Source organism: Castor canadensis, chromosome 8 (assembly GCF_047511655.1).
Source record: "Castor canadensis chromosome 8, mCasCan1.hap1v2, whole genome shotgun sequence".
NCBI classification, from domain to species: domain Eukaryota; kingdom Metazoa; phylum Chordata; class Mammalia; order Rodentia; family Castoridae; genus Castor; species Castor canadensis.
This window is the reverse complement of record NC_133393.1, coordinates 87,362,319-87,386,089: the sequence shown is the minus strand read 5'-3', so window position 1 is coordinate 87,386,089 and position 23,771 is coordinate 87,362,319. Positions and strand designations below refer to the sequence as shown.

At 38.8% G+C, this 23,771-nt stretch overlaps 1 protein-coding gene and 2 non-coding genes across 5 annotated transcripts in view; all 3 read right to left on the bottom strand.

The window, feature by feature from the left end:
• Dip2b (disco interacting protein 2 homolog B) overlaps positions 1-23,771 on the bottom strand; it is a 211,164-nt gene that overhangs the window by 13,245 nt on the left and 174,148 nt on the right. For all 3 annotated transcript variants that reach the window (XM_074083360.1, XM_020179911.2, XM_074083361.1), the window contains 11 exons: positions 23,126-23,240; positions 19,762-19,963; positions 12,989-13,098; positions 12,775-12,855; positions 9,183-9,306; positions 7,639-7,760; positions 6,226-6,337; positions 3,861-3,970; positions 3,291-3,421; positions 1,263-1,431; positions 157-327 (listed from right to left, as the gene is read on the bottom strand). In XM_074083360.1, coding sequence (XP_073939461.1) covers positions 157-327; positions 1,263-1,431; positions 3,291-3,421; positions 3,861-3,970; positions 6,226-6,337; positions 7,639-7,760; positions 9,183-9,306; positions 12,775-12,855; positions 12,989-13,098; positions 19,762-19,963; positions 23,126-23,240 — 1,447 coding nt within the window. The remainder of the gene's footprint in view (positions 1-156; positions 328-1,262; positions 1,432-3,290; positions 3,422-3,860; positions 3,971-6,225; positions 6,338-7,638; positions 7,761-9,182; positions 9,307-12,774; positions 12,856-12,988; positions 13,099-19,761; positions 19,964-23,125; positions 23,241-23,771) is intronic.
• On the bottom strand, positions 2,374-2,475 carry LOC141410672 (small nucleolar RNA U13). Its single transcript, XR_012435494.1, has one exon. It is a non-coding gene; the product is annotated as a small nucleolar RNA U13 (small nucleolar RNA).
• LOC141425974 (U2 spliceosomal RNA) lies at positions 14,801-14,988 on the bottom strand. Its single transcript, XR_012451099.1, has one exon. It is a non-coding gene; the product is annotated as a U2 spliceosomal RNA (small nuclear RNA).

Below are 23,771 nucleotides of genomic sequence, written 5' to 3'. Positions count from 1 at the left end.
AGCAAAATGAGACACAGAGCAGACAAAATAAACAGCCTAAAGTCCCATAGCAAGTGAGTAGAGCTGGACTTAAGGCCAGCAATCTGGCTTCGAAGTCTGTGCCCTGGAGCAACCCACATTCCTCTTCTGTGAGCAAGCAAGATTTCATGACATCACCTGTAAACATATTGCTACATTGACTCTTGATCCAAAAGTGGTGCTGACAGCTCGAGGGGACAGACCGATGTCTTTGAAGAGCTTGGAGAAGGACTGCTGGAGGGCGATGCGAGGCCGCTCCTCTGCTACCACCACACAGGTCCGGATGCAGGAAAGGTTGATCCCTCTTGTCTGTAAGACACCAGGCCAGGAGCTAAGTTAGCAGGATCAGAAAAGAACTGAACAGGAAGGGCTCCTGTTTTCTCTCTGTTCAAGAAAAACCAAGGAACCATTTTCTCACCCCAGAGAGAAAAGAAGAAAATGCCAAAACAGCCATTAAAATCATCACCCATAGGTAAATTTGCTCATTTTCGATTTCTTCCTTCTAAAAATCTTAGGCTTGGGCTGGGGATGTAGATCAGTGGTACAGCACATGCCTAGCATATATGAGACTGTGGGTTTAATCTCCAGTACTTTTAACCACCCCCAAACCAAAACAAAATCAACAAATATACACACCAGACAAAATGAAAGAAAAAAAGTTTTAAAACTAGGATTTTCAGCAATACATTTTTATCTTTCTCCATTTCTGTATCTCAGATTTTTCCCTATTTTCTGGGACTAAGAGAAAAATCCAGAACCCTGGATATTGAACCTGTATGTCTTTTTTTTTTTTTTTCCAGTCTTAAGGTCATATTTCTCTATTAAAGAAAATCCAGTACTTTCTGACTTTCTTATACTGCAGTAAGAAATGTGGTCACTGGATACATGAATAAATTACTACTGGGGCAGCCCCCAATCTCTAATATTCTGAGGCTTCAAATTCTACTGGAAGTCAGTATCTTTTTACCATTACACAAATTATCATTTCTGTTTAGCCTCCCAACCACTTTCACCTTCTTTTCCACAAAGGAAGAATCAAATTGGCCTTTGAAGAGTGTACTAAGACACAGCAAAACAGCAAGGAGAAGGGGAGAACTGAGCTTCTTGAGGTTTACAAAATACTTGCTGAAGTATCTAGCTAAAAAGGCAAAAGCATGTAAACATAACAGCTAACTAACCCCTACTCTGATATTATTGTGCTCAGGCTCACCTCTTAGGACTGGTTACTTCTTGTGGCTGCTTACCTTTAGCACCTCCACTTGGTTTCCCAGTCCTTTAGTGCAAAGCTCCATTACTGAATAGGAGCAGAAAGTATCCCTTATTTTGTACTGATTGACGGTGGTAAGCCAGAGGAAAAGGTTGTTTTCTAACTCCATAGGAGGAATTAAGATGGACTGGTGACCTGAATACACACTGCAATGAAGAAAAGTAAGAGTTGACATTATCAACTCATCCTAGACACACACATTGATGTTTAAAACATCATCAAGTCAACAAATGTTTACTGAGTACAAAATACAGTGGAGAATCATATTAGACACAAAGGTCAAAGAGTCAGCTTTATTCTTAGGCAGTTCACAAGACACAGTAACCATACGATGAAGCAGACTGTGGTGGGTGTGGTTACTGAGATATGAATAAAGGACACTAAGATCACAGAATAAAGAGTTATTCATTTAAGCTGAGAAAGTGTATGTGGGGGCCTTAATTGAGTGGGCAGTGCTTGAGCTGGGCTTGAAGAATGTGAGTGGCTGGAAGAAGTGGGGGTGGTGGGGAGGGCAGAGGGACAGCACACACAAAGCAGAGCAGTAAGGAATATATACTGCATTCCACTGAAATCCTAGAGCACTGGGTGGATGTAGGAAGTCAGGTCAGAAAGGCTGGGGCCAAACTGTGGAAGGGCTTCCTTAACACTTAGAGGTTAAACTTCCTTAACACATAGAGGTTAAACCCTTACAGTGTGGTTTTAAGTTGGGCAAAATCATCAACATAGACAAGGGGCTGAAGATGGAGCCAATGGAGACTGACACACATAGTTAGGGGAGGCTACAATACACTAGTGTAAGGAGTGACACAGGCTTGAACCCCAACAATGCAGCCAGGATAAAAAGGAAGGAATAGAGTCACATGTCATATATATGATCAACTAGGAAGTCTAAACTTTCTAAACTTGAAAATAGATCAGAATCAAGGAATACTGAGCTGTAGTCACTACCATGGGAAACCTAATTTAGGTTTTTCTTCTTTTGCTGTACTGGGGTTTGAACTCAGGGTCTCACACTTGCTAGGCAGGTGCTTTACCATTTGAGCCACTCCACCAAGCTGGGAAACCTAAATTAATAAGTCTGGAGAAGTTTTATTAATGGTAATGGCCAATGTCATAACAAGGCATGAGGGAGAAGCATCTCACACAAGGTGTGACATCCCAAGCAATATATTTATAAATCACAAAAGATTTTTAAAAATTTATTTACTCATTCAGTTGGCAGGGTCTTGCTATTTAGCCCAGTCTGGCCTCAAATTCACCAATCCTCTTGTCTCAACATCCTGAGTGCTAGGATTACAGGCATACACCACCACACTTGCTTTTTTTTTTTTTTAAAGATCCAGAAATGACTCATATAATAGACATAGGAACAATTAAGCCAGCAGACATGACAATTAAGTAGATGTGAGACATAAAGACACAGAAATTGAAGATTAAGTTTTTGTTTTGGGTCCCTTGGTGGACAAACCTACCCTAACAAAGAGGGCAAAAAAGAAGGAGGATGCTAAGTTATAGGCATACGTGAAGCATTCATGATGTCTACCCAGGAGATATAAAAGCAGGTCTGAGTTAAGGTTGTGGAAGGAGGGGGGACCTGCTAGTCCTCAAGAAGCAATCTGGCCTGGACAAACATCCTATCTTCCAACTAAGTGCTATCAGTATATCCTTCCTAGAGAATACATTCTGGCTGTCAAAGAATGTCATATTTCACTGAAGAATCATCCTTCTATTTGGCTGTGCTTCTAAAACAAGGATAACAAGATGGAGCAGAGAAGCAAGTAGTGGATCAGTGCCATTTTGTATGAGAAATATGACTAACAGAAGAGGAAAAAAAGAAATACAGACAAAACTATAAACACTGGAAATACATCAAGTGCATAAATGCTGGGAACATTAGATTTTTGCTGAAATTTTATCTAATTAAGAGAGCGAGGGGAAGGCTGAGATGGTTACGTCCCCGAAGCATACCCCACACATTCTGTTTCTTGGGCTCTTCCATCCCTACCTGCAGAGACACCACAGTGCAAAGCCAAGTCCACAGTAAGGGTCAAGGCAGATGGCAGTCTGCCGAGAGGAGTACAACTCGCACTGGAGCTTGATGGCTCTACAAAGAGCATTAACGGCACAGTGAGACATCTGCAAAGCAAGGACACGGAACAGGATGGAACTGGCATCCCACGGCAGAGAATCAATTTGGAAAAGTTTTAGTTCCCCAAATTCCTCAAATGAGGAAGGTTTAATTGCCTCAAAGCCTAGTCTAAATCTAGATTTCTGTTCACAGTTAACAATGAATTTTATGATACATGAATCTATGATTGTATACTGACTCAACTAGAACTCTTGTTGGCTATTTACTTCTGTGCTAGGTTCCAACACTTCATGATATAAATTCCTTGGGACAACTTACTCTGGAAGAGTCAATGTTTTTATTTAAATATAGCAGGGACCCATGATCCTCCACTACTGGCCTCAGGTTTACAAATTGGCCTCTACATCTGAAGTCCCTGGGCAGCAATCATCTCTATTTTTTGCAGCCTAGCATTTTACCAGCATTTGGTGAATGAGACTACTTTACCTTCACTCCTGTGAGCATGCCAGTTGTAGAGACACTAAAATCAAGATATGCTAACATCTCAGGAGTGGGTGGCTTGTATAGCTGAGGTAATCTTTTCCTGGGTAAATCATCTGCAATGAAACAAAAAATTAAATGTCAATCAGACATGCTCGAACATGAAAGTCATTGTTCTTCAACTGGTTTTCTGTAGCGTTGCTATGGCCAAATTTAGCTTCTGGGATTTGTGAAAGCCCGAGCTTCTTGTATTTAATCAAGCAGCTCACAAATGTCCTCTCAGAGACAGGTTGGGGTTGGGAATGCTATTTGGCAGTAGAAATAAGCAAATATGCATCAGGTAAATTCATTTACTAGAAGTCAAGTAAGGGGTAATACACCACAGTAAGGAGCAGACTGCTGGTGTTCAAGTCCCAGCTCTGTTTCATCAGCTATGGGACCTTGGAGTTAATTTCACCTTATCTGTTTTTCTGTTTTCTTTTTGTTTAAAATGGATCTCTAAAATAATACCTACACTCACAGAATTGTTGGGAAGTTAATTCACATAAAATACTCCCTACCTCACCCTAGTGCTGGGGACTGAACCCAGAGCCTAAGTGCTCTGCCACTTGAGCTACACTTCCAGCACACAAAAAGCACTTTTAAAACAGTATCTGAGTATATACTCAAAACACAATAGTTGTTCTTATGCTGGTTTCCAGCTATAATCCATTATTCACAGTTTAGTATATGATATATTAATAATTCATGGCTTTAAAAGTTGGATAATTTTTTTCCAAGTTCACCTGGCAGATTTTTAGAATGGTAACCTAGAATGGGAATTATTTTCTCTCACTCATTTATGATACCTCTTTCTTCCCCCAGATTTTCTTTTTAGGTTAAAACCAAGGATGTCTCTGGACCACTCATGCCCCTTCAATGGCTCTTTTAGTTTTCTGGATCAAGAAACAATTTTAACTCAGTTTCAAATCTATGTTATTAGGTACCCACTTCTGGTCAAATCAATGACTTTCTCTCTCTTATCACCTTCAACCTACCTTTGTATCACTCATATAACCATTCACGTACCTAAAGAAACCTTCCTTGAAGACCTGAAATACAACTGAGTCTATTGACCATACAACATCTATTTGCATCATTAACACCAACCAATCTATTTGCGTTATGTTATATATGTGCTTCTACCCTTAAGTAACAAATACAAAAAAAAATTCAGTTTAGCATCTGGCACATAATATCACAAATACATGTCATTCCTGCATTTAAATCCATATATATGTTGCTGAGGTGGATATTATTTGCTATTTAGTGAAAAAAAAGGGTAGGGAGGAAATTAATGATTAAGAGACTGGGTCTACATTTCAGTTTGGCTGCTTCCTTAACCTCCTTATGCCTCAACTGGCTTGTCTGCAAAATGAGGATACAAATAGCACTTACCTAACAGGGTTATTGTAGGGATAAAATCAGATAACACACATTAAATAGCTGAAACATCAGAAGGGCTCACAGATAACATTAGATATTACCACTATGATTCCATTCTAGGTGTTTTACATTATATCAATCTTTAAAACCCTCATTTTAGTTTTATCCTTTCTGAGGATACTCAGAAAGCAGAAGAGATATCAGGATTATTATAAGCCCTGTCTGCGTGGCTCCAAGATCCATGCTCTTCCTTACACTACCTCAGCTATCCCTGTTTCTTATCCCCTTCTGTAATATGAACACCACCTACAATTCACACATATTATGGCTTTCTAAGTATTTTCATTACTGCATTGCATTTGATCTTCTTGAGTCAGGTAGGAGTAGCAGTATTTTAGGAAAGGGTAATCTCAGTCAGGGTTACAGGCAGTAAATAGGAGGCTCAAGCTAGAACCCAGGTCTTCTGTCTCCTAGTTCAATGTTGTTTCAACTGCATTACATCTGGAAGTCAAGGATCAGATCGTTTCATTATTTATATGGCTCTACATGCATATATGACCACATTTGGGAGAAAAAAACCTAATCACCTTTTGATGACACCAAGAACAATAGCAACACACTACGCAGGCCAGACTGGCATTGAACTTGTGAACCTTCAACCTCAGCCTCCTGAATGATGGATTCATAGGTATGTTTCACTTATCTAGCAAGAAGCTTTGTTTAAAGAGTTCTTAGCATACCATGAACTGGTTCTTGGATTTGGTTGTTACCATGTCCAGTCCTCTGGTAGCACAAGCTGACTACATGTTAGGTTTTGCCCTTGTCTTAGCAGATGGAATATGTTATAACATAAAAGTGTGTAATGTGTTTGGCATGAGAATCTAGGAAATCTCAGGTAGTGAATGTTCTTGCTCCCTCAGCAGCTTTGGAGAAATCTCTTTTTCACCTGTGTCAATGATGGTTGGCCAGGTTTTCACATCCACAGCTGCCGCTGCCTCTCGGGACCGTAGCAACCTCATGAGGGTTTGAGTGGTGAGAATACATGCTGCTTTGCTGACCTAGAAAACAGACAGCAGTGAACACCACGAGCTTAGCTCTAGCTGCTGGTAATAGCAACCAGTATACCATATCAGACAAAGTAGTATTAGCTTTTCAAAGAACAAGGTAAATGTTTCCCTTTTGAAAGTGTATAATGCTTAATTCCCTTACGATGCACTTTTTATAGCATAAGCAATTGCTTATAACAGTGATTCTCAAATATTTCATAGTTATACTCAGTATGGATCCCACAATCCCGTGATTTCACGAAGATCAGAATAAACAAGACGTGAATTTTGTTGTGCTAGGGAATGAGAGGAGTCAGGTAAGCATGTCTGGAGTTGGTGTTTGCCAGTATAGTGAAAGGAGAAACTGACCAGACCTAAAAATTACACTGATCTGAAGACACAGAGACGGAAGCTCCCAAAGAAACTGAGCTCTGCCCAGCTAGCAAAGAAATGAAAATCGACCTACTTTTGCCCACAAACTACGTCAACAGAAAGAAATGCCCCTCCCTGTTTTTCTGGCCCACTTTATAGAGTCTAACAAGGGCATTTTGCTGAATTAAACTTTGTAATGAAATCCTCTATGATCAATATGACTTTTATAATGTAGGCACAAGTTGCTGACAGGGCAGCAATTCTCAGAGAAACAAATACTACATAAATTAGAATTCTGTAACCTTTCAATACACAGGTTAAAACTGCCCTTTTCTTGAAAGTACATCATGACAGACTAGAGATGTGGCTCAGTGATGGAGTACATGTCTAGATGTCTAGCATGTGCAAAGCCTTGTGTTTGATTCCCCAGCACAAAAGGAAAGGGAGGGAGGGAAGGAAAGAAGGAGGGAAAGAAAGGGAAGGGAAGGAGAAGAAGGGAGACAGGTACAGAGAAAGGGAGGGAGGTAAGGTGGGAGGAAGGAAGAAAGGAAGGAAGGAAGATAGATTAGGATATCTGATGCAATACAGATTTATTCTATCTCAATTTTCATAAACTGTAAAAACTTATTTCACCTCCAGAACAAGACTTGGAGTTTTTTTCTTTTTTGTAATGGGGAGGATCAAAGTTTTATGGAGAATTACTAATGACAGCTTCACCTCCTTAGTGTTCATGATCAATGTGTATAATTCTGTGTCTACTATAACTACTTTCCCACAGTTTCTTCACTGAATAATGATATTCACTTTGGCCAGATAAAAGAAAAGAAGGTAATCTTAGGAGAAAACTTTGACTTCTTGATTGGAAAATTATTACGGATCTTTAGTTGATGGAATCTGGATTTTATGAAATGAGGACAAAGAAAGATACCGATGGTACTTACATCAACAATCATGCGGACAGTGGGCAACGTAGCAGTCAGGTTTTGAGCATGAGGGGGTCGTACAGTCACAGGTATGCACCCCGCATACAGGCAGCCATAGAATGCAGCAATTAACTCAATCCCTGTAAGACAGAGGGTCCTGTCAAGAGAGTCATTTAACTGCCTAGTATCAGTCAGAAGCTAAATGCAGATCTTTTTAAAGCAGTTTATTAAATCATGTGCTAGATGGGTTATTTTTAATTTTATTTATTTATTTGCGGTGCTGGGGTTTGAACTTTGAGCCACAACACCAGCCCTGTTTGTCCAGGCTGGCTTCAAACCAAGATCCTCCTGATCTCTGCCTCATGAGTATCTAGGATTATAGGCATGAGCCACTGGTGCCTGGTGGAATTTTCAGTATTACACCAAACTGTCACCAAATATTCTAAGTACCTCCTCCTAGAAAAAGAAGGTTGTAGCTGAATTAAATTAGAACATGAAAGATGAAAGCAGCAACAGAGGAATAAACTATCAATCATGGTATGAAGAATGTTAAGTCAAAAGAGTTGATACATAGCATTATTTTAGAAACTGGGTGAAATGGTTCAATTTCTGAGCATCCTAGAAACAAAGCATTTTTTGTTTTGTTTTGGTGCTAAGAATTGAAACCAAAGCCTCAGCATATGCTTTACCACTAAGCTACGCTTCCAGCCCAGTCCATGCCCCTTTTTTTAAGTGAAAGGGTACTGCTGTATTAACCAGGTTGGCCTCAAACTCCTGGACTCAAGCAATCCTCCTGCCTCAGTCTCTTGAGCAGCTGGGACAACAAATACCAACCACCATGTCTGGATTCAAAGTACCAGTTTTGAGGATTTCCACAAGTCAGGTAGGTGAAGTACTCACTCACTCATTCATTTATTCATTCAATATTTACTGAGTGTCCCTCCCCTCCTTTTCTTTTGAGACATGGTGTCCCTATGTAGCCCAGGTTGGCCTTGAACTAATAATTCTCCTACTTCTGTCTCCTGAGTGCTGGGATTCCAAATATGTGCCTGGTCCAAATGTGAGGCACTGATAATAAAAATGTAAGTAAGTAAAGTAGATGCAGTCCCAGCGGAGCCATTAGTGCACAACTCTGGGAGACACAGAATGTTCACACCTTAGTCAGGGTGCATAGAGCTCTTGGTGCTGAGAAGAGTGAGGCCTCTCTGGTGATAGACGGTGGCCCTGAGTTCCTGCCCTTTCTTAGCATATAGTATAGTAATGGAGCTCAGAGTCTAATCTACTACATGGTTTTCAGTTTGGCACTATTCTTATTTGCCTCTTACTATTTTTGCCAGTGTACTATACCCCAGCCTTATTTCAAAGACAGAAACCTGACTGAAGAAAAGCCATAGAAATAATAAGTAAAATGATTTATTTTTAAAAAAAAATCTACACTGGAGGTGTGGCTCAAGTGTAGAATGCCTACCTTTAATAAGCACAAGGCTCTTGAGTTCAAACCCTAGTACCACCAAAACAATAAATTAAAAAAAAAAAGTCTAGCCTACTAATCTAACACTTACCAGGTGGATAAAGCAACACTACATTGTCTCCTGCATTTAGATGTCCCTTGTCACCAAGAACTGATGCAATCCTCTCTGCTCGCTTATGAAGCTGAAGGCAGCTAGCTGTGCAAACGGTAGTTCCCTTTCAACAGAAGAAAGGACAAGCATGTAAAAGCTCAGTAAGGAAATGAAGAGGGATGGTACCACCAAGCTGATGTCATACCTGAAAGGCTTGTGCTTTGCAAGACTATCCTTCCTAAATTATTAACTAGTGAAAATTCCCTTAGTATCAAAAGACAGAAGTTCCTTTTCTTTTTCAATGTCTGTAGGTATTCAGGGTAGATAAACGTTAACTTAAAGATACTTATTTATAGTCTTTCTTCCTTAAAGTAGATTTGAAAATCACATGAATTTTTAATTTTTTAAAGTGAAGACATAAGAGTAGAAGGAAATGAAAGGGTATCAAAGTAGGATGAAGATGGGAGGAGGTCAGGACAATAAATGTTAGCCATTTGTTCCCAGATACTTCCTGCATCTGAACACAATTTGGCTGTTAGTCTGCTAACAGTAAAGATGTAAACAAAAATAATCAGTCCACTAGCTAATAATAAAGATTAGGAGATGATAAGATGGCCAACTTTATCTAGTCTTGAGAGTGGGTCCACATAAAGTTTCACTGAACTGGGCTTTTTAAGTCCCTTCCCCTTTTGAAATGTAAGGCATGTAAGGGAAAGTATAAAATATGCAAGCATCTTACTGAGAAAGCACAACACGAGCATGTGTAAGCACCAGCATGACAAGAGGAAGACCACTCTGCAGCTCAAAAGCATCCATGGGTCCCCCACTCACCACCTTCTCTTCACCTCCATAGGCAAACACTATCTTCACTTTTGGTTAATCACTGATTTCTTTTCCTGTTTTTTATTACTTGTGAAATTTCTGAATTATACATAAATGGCACTATGCTTTGCTTCCTTCATTCAGTGTTATTGTAAGAGGAGTCTTGCTACTATGCTATGTGTAGATAAAGTTCTTCTATGTCTGTTGTTGTGCAATGTTTCATTACACACGTATTATGCAATAATTTATCCATCCATATGGCTGATGGGCATTGTCATTCTTGGGCATGTACCCTGATCCTTAAATACAATAGGGTACAGATCTAAAAATGTAATTTCTGGGTCACTGGGCTGCCAATCTTTAATTCTATTGGACAATTCCAAACTGTACATGATGGTTGTTCATTTATCATGTACAAACCATACTAACTTAATTATTAAAATTTTATAACTCATTGAAATTTCACAATGAGCAAGGTTTACAAAGCTGTTTCCTTAAAAAACAATTTTTATTTCATTAATGTAAAACAGTACATGTTCAGTATAGAAAATGTGAAAAATATAGATAAGCAAATATAATCTTTCTGGTAAGATGTAACCAGAATGATATATCAGTGTGTGTTGCCTGTTTTTTTTAATGAGTATATATTATATATAAATTAACATGCAACAATTTGAGAAAGTGGCATATCATCTGCTAGAGGCTACATAGTGTATTGGTTAATAATGTGTGCTCTAAAGCCAGGGTTCAAATGAATGTAAAGAGCTAATTTTCATTTATTTAATGAAATATGTACTATTTCATTTAGTACATGTTGTATATATACATTGAAATATCAAACTGAGCCACAAAAATATGTACTATTTATCCTTGTTAATAAAAAAATATAAAATGAGTTAACTTCCTACTATTACCATGTACTAGCTCTGAGACATCTATCCATCAATTTCCCCAACTTTAAAGAAGTAAACTATGAATGGAAAGCACCTACAATAGGGTCTTTTATACATACTCAATTAAAACTTTACATCCTCTTCTTTCTTATACATTATGAATATTTTCTCAGTCATCAACTGCTCTTCTATAATGTATTTTGAATCACTGCATATTTTATTACATTTATTTGCTATATTTAGCTAATTATCTTTGTTTGTTATGGTACAGGGGATTGAACTTAGCCTCTACCACTTGGGCCACATCTCTAAACCTTTTACTCTTAAGTTGTTTTTCAGATAGGGTCTGGCACTTTTGCCTGGATCAGACTTGAATCCCAGTCCTATCTCCGCTTCCCAAGTAGCTGGGATTGGAAACGGACGCCACTATGCTTAGCCATTTATTGTGGAGTGTTAAGGCTATACAACTCAAATTAACATACTTTTGGCTTAAGTTGGGGTTACATTCATAAAGGTATTTCTTATAAGCCTTCTCTCTTTGAGTCACTGCACAGTGGAAAATTAAAAGTTCAGTAAAAACGACATTCTTGGCATGAGGGAGCAATGTGTGGTTACTAAACTGTCTGGTAGTCTGGGCTAATCACAGGTAAAAATATTAGAATATACAGAAGAATAAATGGACTATACATCCTTTAGGCAGTCATTCATTTATTTATATTATTTTTGTAACCAACAAGCACATTTAAATTTATGCTCACGAACAAATACCTGGGGTGTGTATTGTACAGTGCCTGGAGCTAACTGTAGCCAAGCTTGGGAGGAAGGTGAGAAAGTAGCTAGATGGGGAACTTCTTAATGAAGTATAGGGACCTTGGTGAATGCAGAGGCTTGAAAAGAAGCCTACTCTATGTAGACATGGAACAAGGAAGTCTCAGTTTTCTATCAGAAAAACAGTGGTTCTTAATGAGTTTTCACTAAGATGCACAGACTATTCCTCTCCTCATTAAGTTCTATCATAGCATAAATTCTCAATGAAAAAAAAATCCATTAGATTGCACCCAGGCCCTTCCAGACTTCCCTGCTCATGAGAATTACTGCTGTAATACAGTCACAGTACTTCCAGCCTGTGACTTAGCCAATAAAGCAAACAAAATTCAGCAAACTTCCATACAATGGTACACTTTAAAAAAACAAAAACAGTGTATGGTGAATCACCCATTAGAAACCAGTAATTAAATACACTTTTCTTAAAAAATGGAGTCTATGTTGCCAAGGCTGGCCTTAAACTCACAATCCTCCCTATCTCAGGTTCCCAAGTGCTGGACTACAGTTACACATTACTGTGCCTGGCAAATGTACTTATAAGTAATTTTCCATTTGCTTTTTATCCTTTTAAGTGTGTACTAAAGGTAAGTTTGGTTTTTAAAATGTTGATGTAAAATCATTTTCTTCCTGACAGAAATAAGGAATTAAATTCAAACTGGGAGTTAAAGGTGTGGCTCAAGCACAAGGTCCTGAGTTCAAACTTCAGTACTACAAAAACAATAAACATCAAATTAGGTAAAAAACTGCATGAACATAAGGCATTCTACATATGTATATATCTGAAATTGGTTAGTCCCATCATTATTATTAGAACTAAATAAAAAAGACTTGATTTTAACACAAGAAAAAGCAGTATTAAATAGTACTTTGGGAGGTCCCATTTCAACCTCAAAGTGACTGCACAATTTACCTTCCTATGTCACAACAAGAAGAAAGCAGTAGCTCCTTCCTTGGAGGGAGGCAAAAGAAATTTTCTGACGAAAGAGATCAAGTGAGCCTAAGCTACTCCCACAAGATTTAGTTGATTACATATACAATTGAATTTTTAATACCTTGGCATTTAACAGCATGAAGAGAACATGGTCAGGAGTTGCCTGGGCTCGCCACTGCAAAATCTCTGCCAGGTACTGGTGCTAAAGTCACAATGCAGAAAAAAAGACTGAGGGTCATCAACTCAAATAGTTGTATAATGCATTTCCCATCTGCTGCCTGAAGTACAAACTGTCTTTACTCATTGATAAAAAGTCAACATCTCAGTACACTTACCTTCCTCACTAAATCATTCTCTTCAATTTGTCCCAAATCCCTTCCTGCAGCTTGTGCTATGCGTTTTCCAGCCACTAGATTCCCAACCATCACAGAAGCAGGACCTACACCTGTAAGCAGAGGAAAAATCAACCTTCAGAGATGGCAATTCAAGCTACATACCCCCAAAGCATTTCCAGAGTGGTTCAAGTGCTTGGTTTAACAATGTTGATGAAGTACTCTTTCAGGCACAAGATAAAGTTTGAATTCTAGTAGGAAAGGTAACTTAAAGTACACATACATGTAAACAGAGTTGGGCCACTGGAAGTGCTAGAAATAGGCAAAAGAAGACCACAGTAAAGCTGGGTTCAGTGGATGGGGGGGTGGGTACAGAGAAGTTTTCACTCTGAGGAACCAACAATTGGTTATACTGGTTCCTACTGATAAATAGCTTTAATTGCTCCAATTATAACATGACTCTAAAAGAGGGCTTAACCATAACAGATATCAGGTCTGGAAAGAAATCTGCCATTTTTGAAGACTGGGAGTGAGTTTATCAGAATATGAGAAATGCTTTATTAAAATGAAATATATAATGAAATCCAGATTGAAGAACACTCTACAAGACAACTGGCCTGGACTCTTCAAAAACATTCATGTCTAAAAGACAAAATAAGGCTAAGAGCTTCTAAATTAAAGGCAACCAAATGCAATGCCTGACCTTGACGAGATCCTGGATTTTTTTTTTTTTGGGGGGGAGAGTGGCAGTATTGAGGTTTGAACTTGGGACCTCATGCTTGCTAGGCAGGAGCTTTACCACCTGAGCCATGCCCACACCCCTTTTTGCTTTACTTCTTTTTCAGACAGGGTCTTGTGTTTTTGCCTAGGGCTGGCTTCAGACTGCAATTATTCTACCTATGCCTTCGACATAGCTAAAACCACAGGTGCATTCCACCATACCCAGCTTGATTGAGATGGGGTCTTGCTAACTTCTTTCTCAGGCTGACCTCAAAACATGATTCTCCCACTCTGGGAGGTTCCTCCCAAGTAGCTGGGATTATAGATATGAGTACCATGCTTGGCTTATATGAGCTTTTTTTAAAATCAGTTATAATAAACAAGAGGAGAAAAGTGTTATTAGATGAAGCAATATATTAAGGTACTGTCCTCCTTTACTTTCTTCCTTTTGCTCCTCTTTTTGAGATACGTCTTGCTATGTAGCCCAGGCTGGTCTCAAATTCTTCATCCTTCTGCCTCAACATGTCAAGTGTGCACTACCATATCCAGTTAATGTTAAATTTCTTTCTTCTTTTTTTTTTTTGTGGGAGTGAGGTTTGAACTCAGGACTTTGTACTTGCAAAGTAGGCGCTGTACTGCTTAAGCCACACCTCCAGTCCATTTTGCTCTAGTTATTTTTTCGAGATGGGGGCGGTCCTCATGAACTGTTTGCCTGGGTTAAGATCCTCCAGATCTTAACTTCCCAAGTAAGTAACTAGGATTACAGGGGTAAGCCATGGTCACCTGCTAAATTACTTAATAGGATAATGGCATTGTGGTTGTTTAGAAAAATTTTAGGTGAATATTTTTGTTCTTTGGAATAATATGCGCTCAAATACTTATGGGTGAAGGATCATGGTATCTGCAATCTATTTTCAGAATTCAGGAGAAAAAAAAAATCCACAGCTAGAGAACCTGAGGGAAGGTACATTGGTGCAAAGTATACTAGTCTGTTAACCATGGGTTTAACACTTCAAAATGAATAGAAGGATTCCTCTAACTCTTAAAGAGAGGTAGGACTCTACAACCCATTCTATTTTTTTTTTTAAATTTAAGAAGGGGAGCATCGACCTGGTACTGCAATACGAGGTCGATGTGTGGATGTAGACAGAGCAAGCTCCTATTCCATCTCCCTGCTCCAAAAATCCATTTAATATATTGGGCTCGGATAGAGGACGTATCAAATATTAAACTGGTAAGAAAAGATGCTACACTTGATCTTAGCCAAAAGGCCAAGAAGTGATGTAACCCATTCTTAATGGTCAAATATTAAAACCCTAAAAAACTGAATGAACTAAAAGGATAACCTTTTACCAGTTAGGTTTTAAACAATGCTGCTGAAGCTAAATATTCAATATATTTTATTACTAACACCTGTTGATCTTTAATATCCTGAAACAGATGAAACAAATCACAAGATAACATGATCACTTTTCTTTTTTTTTGCTGTGGCACCGAAGGGGTTGAACTCAGGGCACTTTACCACTTCAGCCATGCACCCAGGCCATATAATCACTTTTAAAAAGGTAAGCAGTTAGGCATAGTGGCATACACATGTAATCCCAGCACTCAGGAAGCAGAGGCAAGAGGATTGTGAGTTTGAGGCCAGCTTGGCTACATAGTGTTCCAGGCCAGTCTTCCTAGTGACACTCTATCTTTAAAAAAAAAGAATGGAGGACTGGTGGAGTGGCTCAAGTGGTAGAGTGCCTGCCTAGCAACCGTAAGGCCCTGAGTTCAAACCCCAGTACCACCAAAAAAATAAAAAAACAAAACAAAATTAAAAAAAAAGAATGGAGGAGTAGTAAGGGAGTTTTGTTTTTTTAAATCATCTGGCAACTTTTTCTCAAGTGAACAATTATTTCAAAATAAAAAGTTTTTAAAAATTAAGAGGCAGATAAAAATTGAGAATAGGAAAAATATTCCAACTGAACAGTTTTAGTCTACAAAGTGTACAATGCACTTTTAAGTACAAAATGCAACATTCCTTCCTAAGAAGCAGCATAATTAATTACAGAGATATCACTTTGGAGACAGTCCATTATATTCAGAGGACCCAGAGTATATTTGATAGCGTAAACTGTACAATCCTAGATTTATACTGTACAATTAATAAAGATATGATATTTTACAAAATGAATTTTGCACAGTAGTTTAAAGCCACAAAATAATTCAGCAGCAAAACCTGCATGCATTTCTTGAGTTATGGGTCACAGAGTGAGAAACAGTAGAAGCAGCAGCTCTAGGAAGCTACATGCAGACCCTGTATCTAGAAATGCCTTCTTGCCTTTTCCACAAAACTCTTAAGATTCCTGTGGCAAAAACTACTATTTAGTGTGCAGATGTGGCTCAGGCATGAGGCCCTGAGTTCAAACCCCAGTACTGCCAAACAAAACAAAACAAAAAATCACTTGCTATTTATCAATCCCAATATCTGTTTTTCCCTTCACCCCCCCCCCACCCATGAATGAGGTTTGAACTCAGATGGGGGTCTCACAAAGTATTTGCCCAAGCTGGCCTTGAACCAAGATTCTCTGGATCTCAGCCTTTCAAGTAGACAGCATTACAGGTGTGGGCCACTGGTGCCTGGCTTCTCTTCTTCCTTAAAAACAACCTCAGTTTTTAGTTGATATTTGCCTGGAATAAAGACTGTATTCTTTAGTGTGGAAGAATAATATGAAAGAGCAAGTAATATGTGTAATTTCTAGAAAATGTTTAAAGGAAAAGATATTTACTTCGTTCTCCTTTCCTCCTACCTACTGGCCAGAATACAAAATGATGCAGAAACAATGGCTGGAAGTCAGGCAGCTTAAGAGACCCTGAGGCCTGCTAAAGAGGCCTGTGGTAGATTTAGAATCCTTCCTTGTCTTCCTTATCCTAGCCGTGGTTACAGGGGAGGAGTCTAATTCTCTGCTCCACTGACTTTGGGCATGGTCTGACTTGTTCTGGGCAGTGAAATGTTAGGAGACTGTGACCCAAACAGAAGCTTTCAATATGCTTGTGTGGTATGGATGGCCTTTCTGCTTCTGCCACCTAACTTGAGAAAAATGTGGGTAACTGCTGGGTCCATGATGAGCTGGGCTACTTCTGAGCCTAACCTGCAACCTGAGACTAAGTCAGGTCCCCTAGCTGATCCATATTCCACAAGTGAAAAACACTTGTTATGTCAAGGCACTGAGTTTTGAGTTATTTATTACATATCACATCTATAATAGTTGAGTGACAAATACCAGAGCAAAAAAAAAGGAAGAACACGAATGAGGAGTGATCACCCTAGCCGTGACCTACCTACCTTTGAATTTTTTTTTACCTGAGAAAGAAAAAACCTTGACTCATGACTCTCTCTCTTTTTTTTTTTGTGATACCGGTGTTTGAACTCAGGGCCTTATGCTTGCTAGGCAGCTGCTCTGCCACTTGAACCACTCCACCAGGCCCTTTTTTGTGTTGGGTATTTTCGAGATAGGGTCTTGCAAACTATTTGCCTGGGCTGGCTTTGAACCACCATCCTTCTGGTCTCCGACTCCTGAGTAGCTAGGATTATAGGTGTGAGTCATTGGTGCCCAGCAGAACCTTGATTCTTGTTTAAGCTGCTGTTGTGTTTTTCTGTATTTCGTAGTCAAGACCAGTGCTAACACACATTTTCATTCTTTTCACAGCACCAATTGAGACTGCTATCTCTAAGCTGCCTTAACACCTTTTCTGTTTTCCTCTCCTTTTTCTTACCTTCCTCTTCTTTCTATGTTTTTTAAGCCATGTTTTGTTTTTGGTGGTGTTGGGGATTGAACCTAGGGCTTTGTGTATGCCAGGCAAGGGCTCTACAAGTTGAACCACACTCCCCCAAACCTCTCCACTTTCCTGCATTTTTCTCAAACCCAAACTCTCATGCTACTTCCTCTTCCTCTGTCCACTGATACCATGACTTTCAATCTGTTTTGGTCTAACTCATATGCATCCAACTAAGACCTTCATAGGCAAAAAGAAAGCCAAAACACTGAGTCTAAAGGTAATAATGTCATCAGACGGGATGAAATGATGCTATGCCTTCAGGAGCTTAGATATGTTTTATTGTTTAACAAAGCTGGTTGAAACCTGGCTGGCCAAAGCACTATTTGAAGCATCTACTCCAAGAATCTCTACTAAAATGCGACTTAAAAGAAGGTTTTACTTGTATGACAAATAAATTTTGGTAAAACAGAATTTGAGACAGAGAAAGATTTGTGTAAATTTTTTTTCACCTCCAGTGCTGGGGACTAAACTCAAGGATCCACTAAGCCACATCCCCTGCCTCGTGTGTTTCTATAAATCTGCCATATGCCTAGGCAGTTAATTTATGTAGAGATACTTTTTTTTTTTTTTTTTGGTGGTACTGGGTTTAAACTCAGGGCCTCACACTTTGCTAGGCAGGTGCTCTTCCACTTGAGCCTCTCTGCCAGCCCAAGACACTTTTTAAAATACATTTCTTGATTGATATCACAAAGACCTCTTCATTTTGACTGCCCCTTTAGAACACTAGCCTCCATAAACTTAATTCCACTAGCAGAAATTAGTATCATATATATTTTAACTCTATACATATTGTCAATAGGAAAAATAGTTGATGACTCGATCTTCAGACATCAGTCCACTGCAGTAATTACTGCAGAGTATATTAATAACTTTATATCCTAATAGCAATATCTTAGAGTCAGTAATTATTTACCTTTCAGCAAAAGTTGTCTCATAGAAATATAATAGTCACATTCTGTTTTCTCTTTTCAATTCTCCCACCTTTATCTTCTTGTCCAAACACATTTAGAAGCTGATGCATTTATTTTGTGTGTGTGTGTGTGTGTGTATATGTGTGTATGTTGGTCTACAGAGGCCAGATTTTGGCTTTCACGTGTTTTCAGCCACATAGGAAATTAAAATGCTCTCAAAGACCTCTGAAAATAAAAAAGCAATCAGATTAGTTGGCAGGCTCAAGTAGTACAGTGCTTGCCTAGCAAGTGCAAGGCCCTGAGTACAAAACCAAGCAGTGATGGCAAAAAAAATAAATAAGCATAAATAAAACCTAATGATTTCATGTTGGATTTAACATATATGTATATACATACATACATACACACACACACACACCCTTATACATATTTTTTTTTTTTGGGTGGTACTGGTGTTTGAACACAGGGCCTCATGCTTGCTAGGCAGGTGCTCTACCACTTGAGCCACTCTGCCAGCCATTAACAGATACTTGAATATGACCGATCAATTATTCCTGTCCTTAGGTCTCCTATTCAGCCTTCTAATCTACTCTATTCAGAAATCAGGCAAAAAAAGATGAAACTGTGTTGTTTTTTAAATTTTTCATATGGCAATTCTTAGTTACACTTATAGGAATATGGCAAACACAAAGCATGCTATTAATCTTGTGTATATGATCCAGAAAATTTCTGTATGAAGTTTCTTGTTCTCCAGAGGTATTACAGGCCCAAATCAAACCTTAACAGCTAAAAAGGAATGAGGGTAACTCTAGGCAAGAGATTCCCAGCAGAAAGGTAGTTTGTCATAATGATTCAATGTAGATTTTAGTCACCCTAGGCATGATCTCAGCTCAAACACTATGACTGGACATGATAACTAACTTTTCTGAACTTTATTTTCCATAGCTGAGGGCAAAGTTAGATAGTATTTGGGATTTAGTAAACACTCACTACATAAGTAAACTACTACATACTACATACTTACTCCTGTTGACATACCTTCCCTAGATGACCTGCTTTATTCCAGTTCTACCAGTGAGACTCTGGTTATCTTGACCCATACCTTATATGCTGGGGAAATAGAGGTATAGTATAGAGAATTACTCAGAAAAGGGCAGGGCTACCAAAGCAGCCTATTCCTATTCCTCCTTGCTTTGGTTAGCTGATGCTATTCTTGTGTTACTAGACTTTGTAAAGTCTAATTATAGACAGAATTGTGTTGGAGATTTCAGCTTCTTAAAGTCACATTTTAATGTTATAGATTCAAAGCTAACATATTATTACCTGGTTGCTTTTGCCGGGGTTTTGGCAAGTTTGTCACACATGTATGTGGGCACATGAGGATATTGCAAGGATGAAGCGATCCCTCCAGAAAAAGTTGTTTCGTCTGAGATATATGGATCCCTCCTAGTGGAGTTTTTGGCAATGTATTGGCAGGTACCAGAGCAAGACAATAAACCCCAACTTGATGAATGCTGTCAATTGCCTAGAAAAACACACACAAAAAAATACTCAATAAGATTACTTTTATTACATTGACACACTCCTGACATAATCCATGATTTTACTGTAGATTTTTCTTTATCCATTCTAGGTTTGGAATCTGATATAATCATTTCATGTTGCCATGCATGGTAATGTACTCCTGTAATCAGCATTCTGGAGACTGAGGCAGGAGATTTTTGAATTCAAGGCCAGTTTGAGCAACAAGATGAGTTCAAGGGCAGCCTGGTCAACATAGTGAGACCCTATCTCAAAACCCAAACAAACAAAGAATGATCTCATATGTCTAATCTAGAGGTCATCTTTATGATCCCATACATCTTTCATTCTGGGCACAGATTAACAAGAGAGATAAGATACATTCTAAAAGGACAGAGGTGGATACTGATTTTCTAGCCTCAATAAGTTCTCTTGTAGTGATGATTTCAAAACCTTCAAAGTTTGTTTTGTTCTTTTTAATCTTTTACCTATCTAACATAGCTCAATTAAATAGAGGCAAAGTGTTTTTACTACAAAAACAATAGAAGCTCTTTAAATGGACCCCCCTCCCCCCTGCCGCCGCTTAAATGATTCATCATATTACCACATGTCCCCTCTGCAAAACATCCAGGATGAGGCCCACAACACAATGAGCACTGGTACCTGGTGCACTCTATTCCCAGCCACATCACTACATGCTTGCTAAGACTCTATTCTACACTATTGCTTGCTTCTACACTATTCATGACAGTTGTCCTTGTTATTGTGTTCAGATAGTTTAATTAAATATTACATCAACTGATAAAATATAAATGTAAAATGAACAAAAGAGTTAAGGCATTGGATAGGACCATTAAAGGTAAATTCCTAAAAACTACTGCTAATGCGTATGGGCAAGTTAATTCTAAAAGTAAAGATTATCTTTAAGTCACTTTTTTTTGGGTTTCTTTCTTTTTTTCTACTTGGCAGTATTGCTGTTTAAACTCAAGGCCTTACACTTTCCAGGTAGGCACTTCACTGCTTTGAGTCATACCCCTAGCCCTTTTTGTGAGTTATTTTTCGAATAGGGTCTCACTTTTATGCCCAGCCAGCCTAGACTGTGATCTCATGCTTCCCAAGTAACTGAGATGACAGGTGTGCATCAGCACACTTGGCTTTTATTAGCTGAGCAGGCATCTTTACAACTGGGCTAGTTTCAAACCTTGGTCCTGCTGGGCGCTGGTAGCTTACACCTATAATCCTAGCTACGCAGTAGGCAGAGATCAGGAGGCTTACAGTTCGAAGCCAGTTCAGGCAAAAAGTTCCACAAGACCCTATATCAAAAATACCTATCACAAAAAGGGCTGGTGCAGTGGCTCAAGATGTAGGCCCTGACTTCAAGCCCTGGTACCACAAAATAACAACAAAAAAACCCCTTAATCCTTCTTATCTCGACCTCCCAAGTAGCTAGGATTACAGGTATGATTCACCAGCATTCATCTTGTAGTCCTACATTCTTCAATCTTTTCTGCCTAGTTTATATTCAATAGATTTCTGATTATCTACTACAAATAGTTTATGCTAGATGAGCTAATAATTCAGAGTCATAGACTCTAAGGATAGAAAGAATTTTTTTTTTTTTGGTGGTACTGAGGGTTGAACTCAGGGCCTTGTGCTTGCTACACAGGTGCTCTACCACTTGAGCTACTCCACCAGCCTAAGAATAGAAAGAAATCTTAAAAGTTATCTAGCCCTATCACTCATTTCATGTCTGTGTCATTTCTACAACATAAATGGCAGCTAATAAATCCAAGTGTAACTTTTTACAGACATTAGAAACATTTCCAGTAACTTAAGTTGTTATTACCAGGATAGTTCATGCTTTCTTTGTACTATTCATTCAGCCAACAGATTTTTCTAAACCTACTATGATGAGTGCTAGTATAGCTATCAGGTTCTGGAGACTGAGAAGAGAACAAAAGGTGAAAGTTTTCACCTTCACGGGACTCATAGTGGATATAGCAAACAATTAATGAATATAAATTTACTTACACAGGAAGCCAGTTTGGACTGGCCAATTAGCTCATCGCTATACTCTGAATTACTGCTTAGATAACTACCAAAAAATCAGACTTTTCCCTCTTGCCTACAAGGATATTGTCATGAATGTTAGTAATTAGATGATTTACATGCTGTCTTTCCTTCAAGAATTTTAAACATGCTGGGTTTGTTTTAAAAAAAAATTTACTTATATGACCATTATTTACTGAACACAGGTACTATACAAACATCCCTTAATTATCTCATTTATTCCTTCCAATAGCTCTGTAATATAGGTATTTTATCCCTACTTTACAGGCTAGGAAATAAATTCATTGAGGTTCAGTCACCTCAATGAATTTCTCAATATATTTTGGTAGAGAGTTAAATCTATGACTCTTTTAAAATTTGCAATTGATATTTTATTTTTTCTTTTATCATTTTTACATTTACTTACATGTTTATACATTGTTTGTGCCCACCCCATAAATCTATGATTTTAAATGAACAGTAGTATACTTCCATTCTTCTAGCCTGTTCCCCATTAGAAACATATCCTTTATACTAAACCCAAGTCATTCTCCTCCCTCACGGCTTATCTCATCCAGCATCATCTCTAACACCACAGTGAAGCTGGATCCCGCACATGCAAAGCACTACTTACAGCATATAGTAAGATTGTGACTAACTGCTGACAACTGAATTGATTACTGTTAAAGATGTACTCAAAGGGATAGTTAAAATCTCCAAGAGAAGTAAATACTATGGCATGAAACAATGTGCTGACATAAGTAAGTTCAATTGTTCTTGATAATTTGAGCAGAAAAATACTATGTGGTCCACAAAGAGAAATGGCACTAATTATCTGATTTTGGTAACAGTACACAGAATATTTAAGCACTGATTGGCAAGAAAAAAAAAAAATAACGTGGCATAACTGGCCACAGAAAGGACATAGGAGCAGGCAGTGGTAGTACAAAGCTGTAACTTCAGCTACTCCAGAAGTGGAGGCAAGTAGATCATAAGTTCGAGGTCAACTGGGGAAAAGGTAGCAATGAGACCCCCAACTGAAAAGAAAACAACAAAAGAAAGTGTTCAAGCAATGATGCCAGCCACTTCCGAGCACAAAGATCCTGAGTATGCTTACCTGCAGGACACGGCTCATCCACTGGAAGCTGTCTTCCTCCGAGGCATCAGGTCTTTGTTCTGCAACCACCACGATTCGCTCATCATAAAATACAGACACAGAAAACACAGCAATTCTAAGAGAGACAGATCAAACACATCAGACTCCCTTTACAACCAGTCCTCTTTTTTGCTTAACTAGAATTTACAGAGAGGAGACATCCCCACCCTACCACCCAGAAATGAGTAGTTAAGGAAAGAATATATGCAACTGTTACCACCAAAACCAGGATTGATTCACTCAAAAAACATGGATGAAGCACCACTGTCATGAATGTTAGGGACAAAGTGGTAAATAAGATACTTCCTGTCTTCATTCAGCTTACATGTCAGAGACAGAACCAACCAGTGAACTGGATACTAATGCCATGTTGTGATGCACACTAGGAAGCACATGGGACAGGCCCAGGTAGAGTGGTGTGCAGGCCATGTGGGAGTGCCTCTTGGGGAGTGGACACTGGAGCAGAGACCTGAATGAGGTGAGGACACGAGCCACGCGAAGATCTGGAGGAAGAGGATTCCGGGCAGAAGGAACGAAAAGCGAAAAGGTTCTGAGGTAGGGACGAGCTTGGCAGGTTTGAGGAACAGCAAGAAGGCCAGTGTGCCTG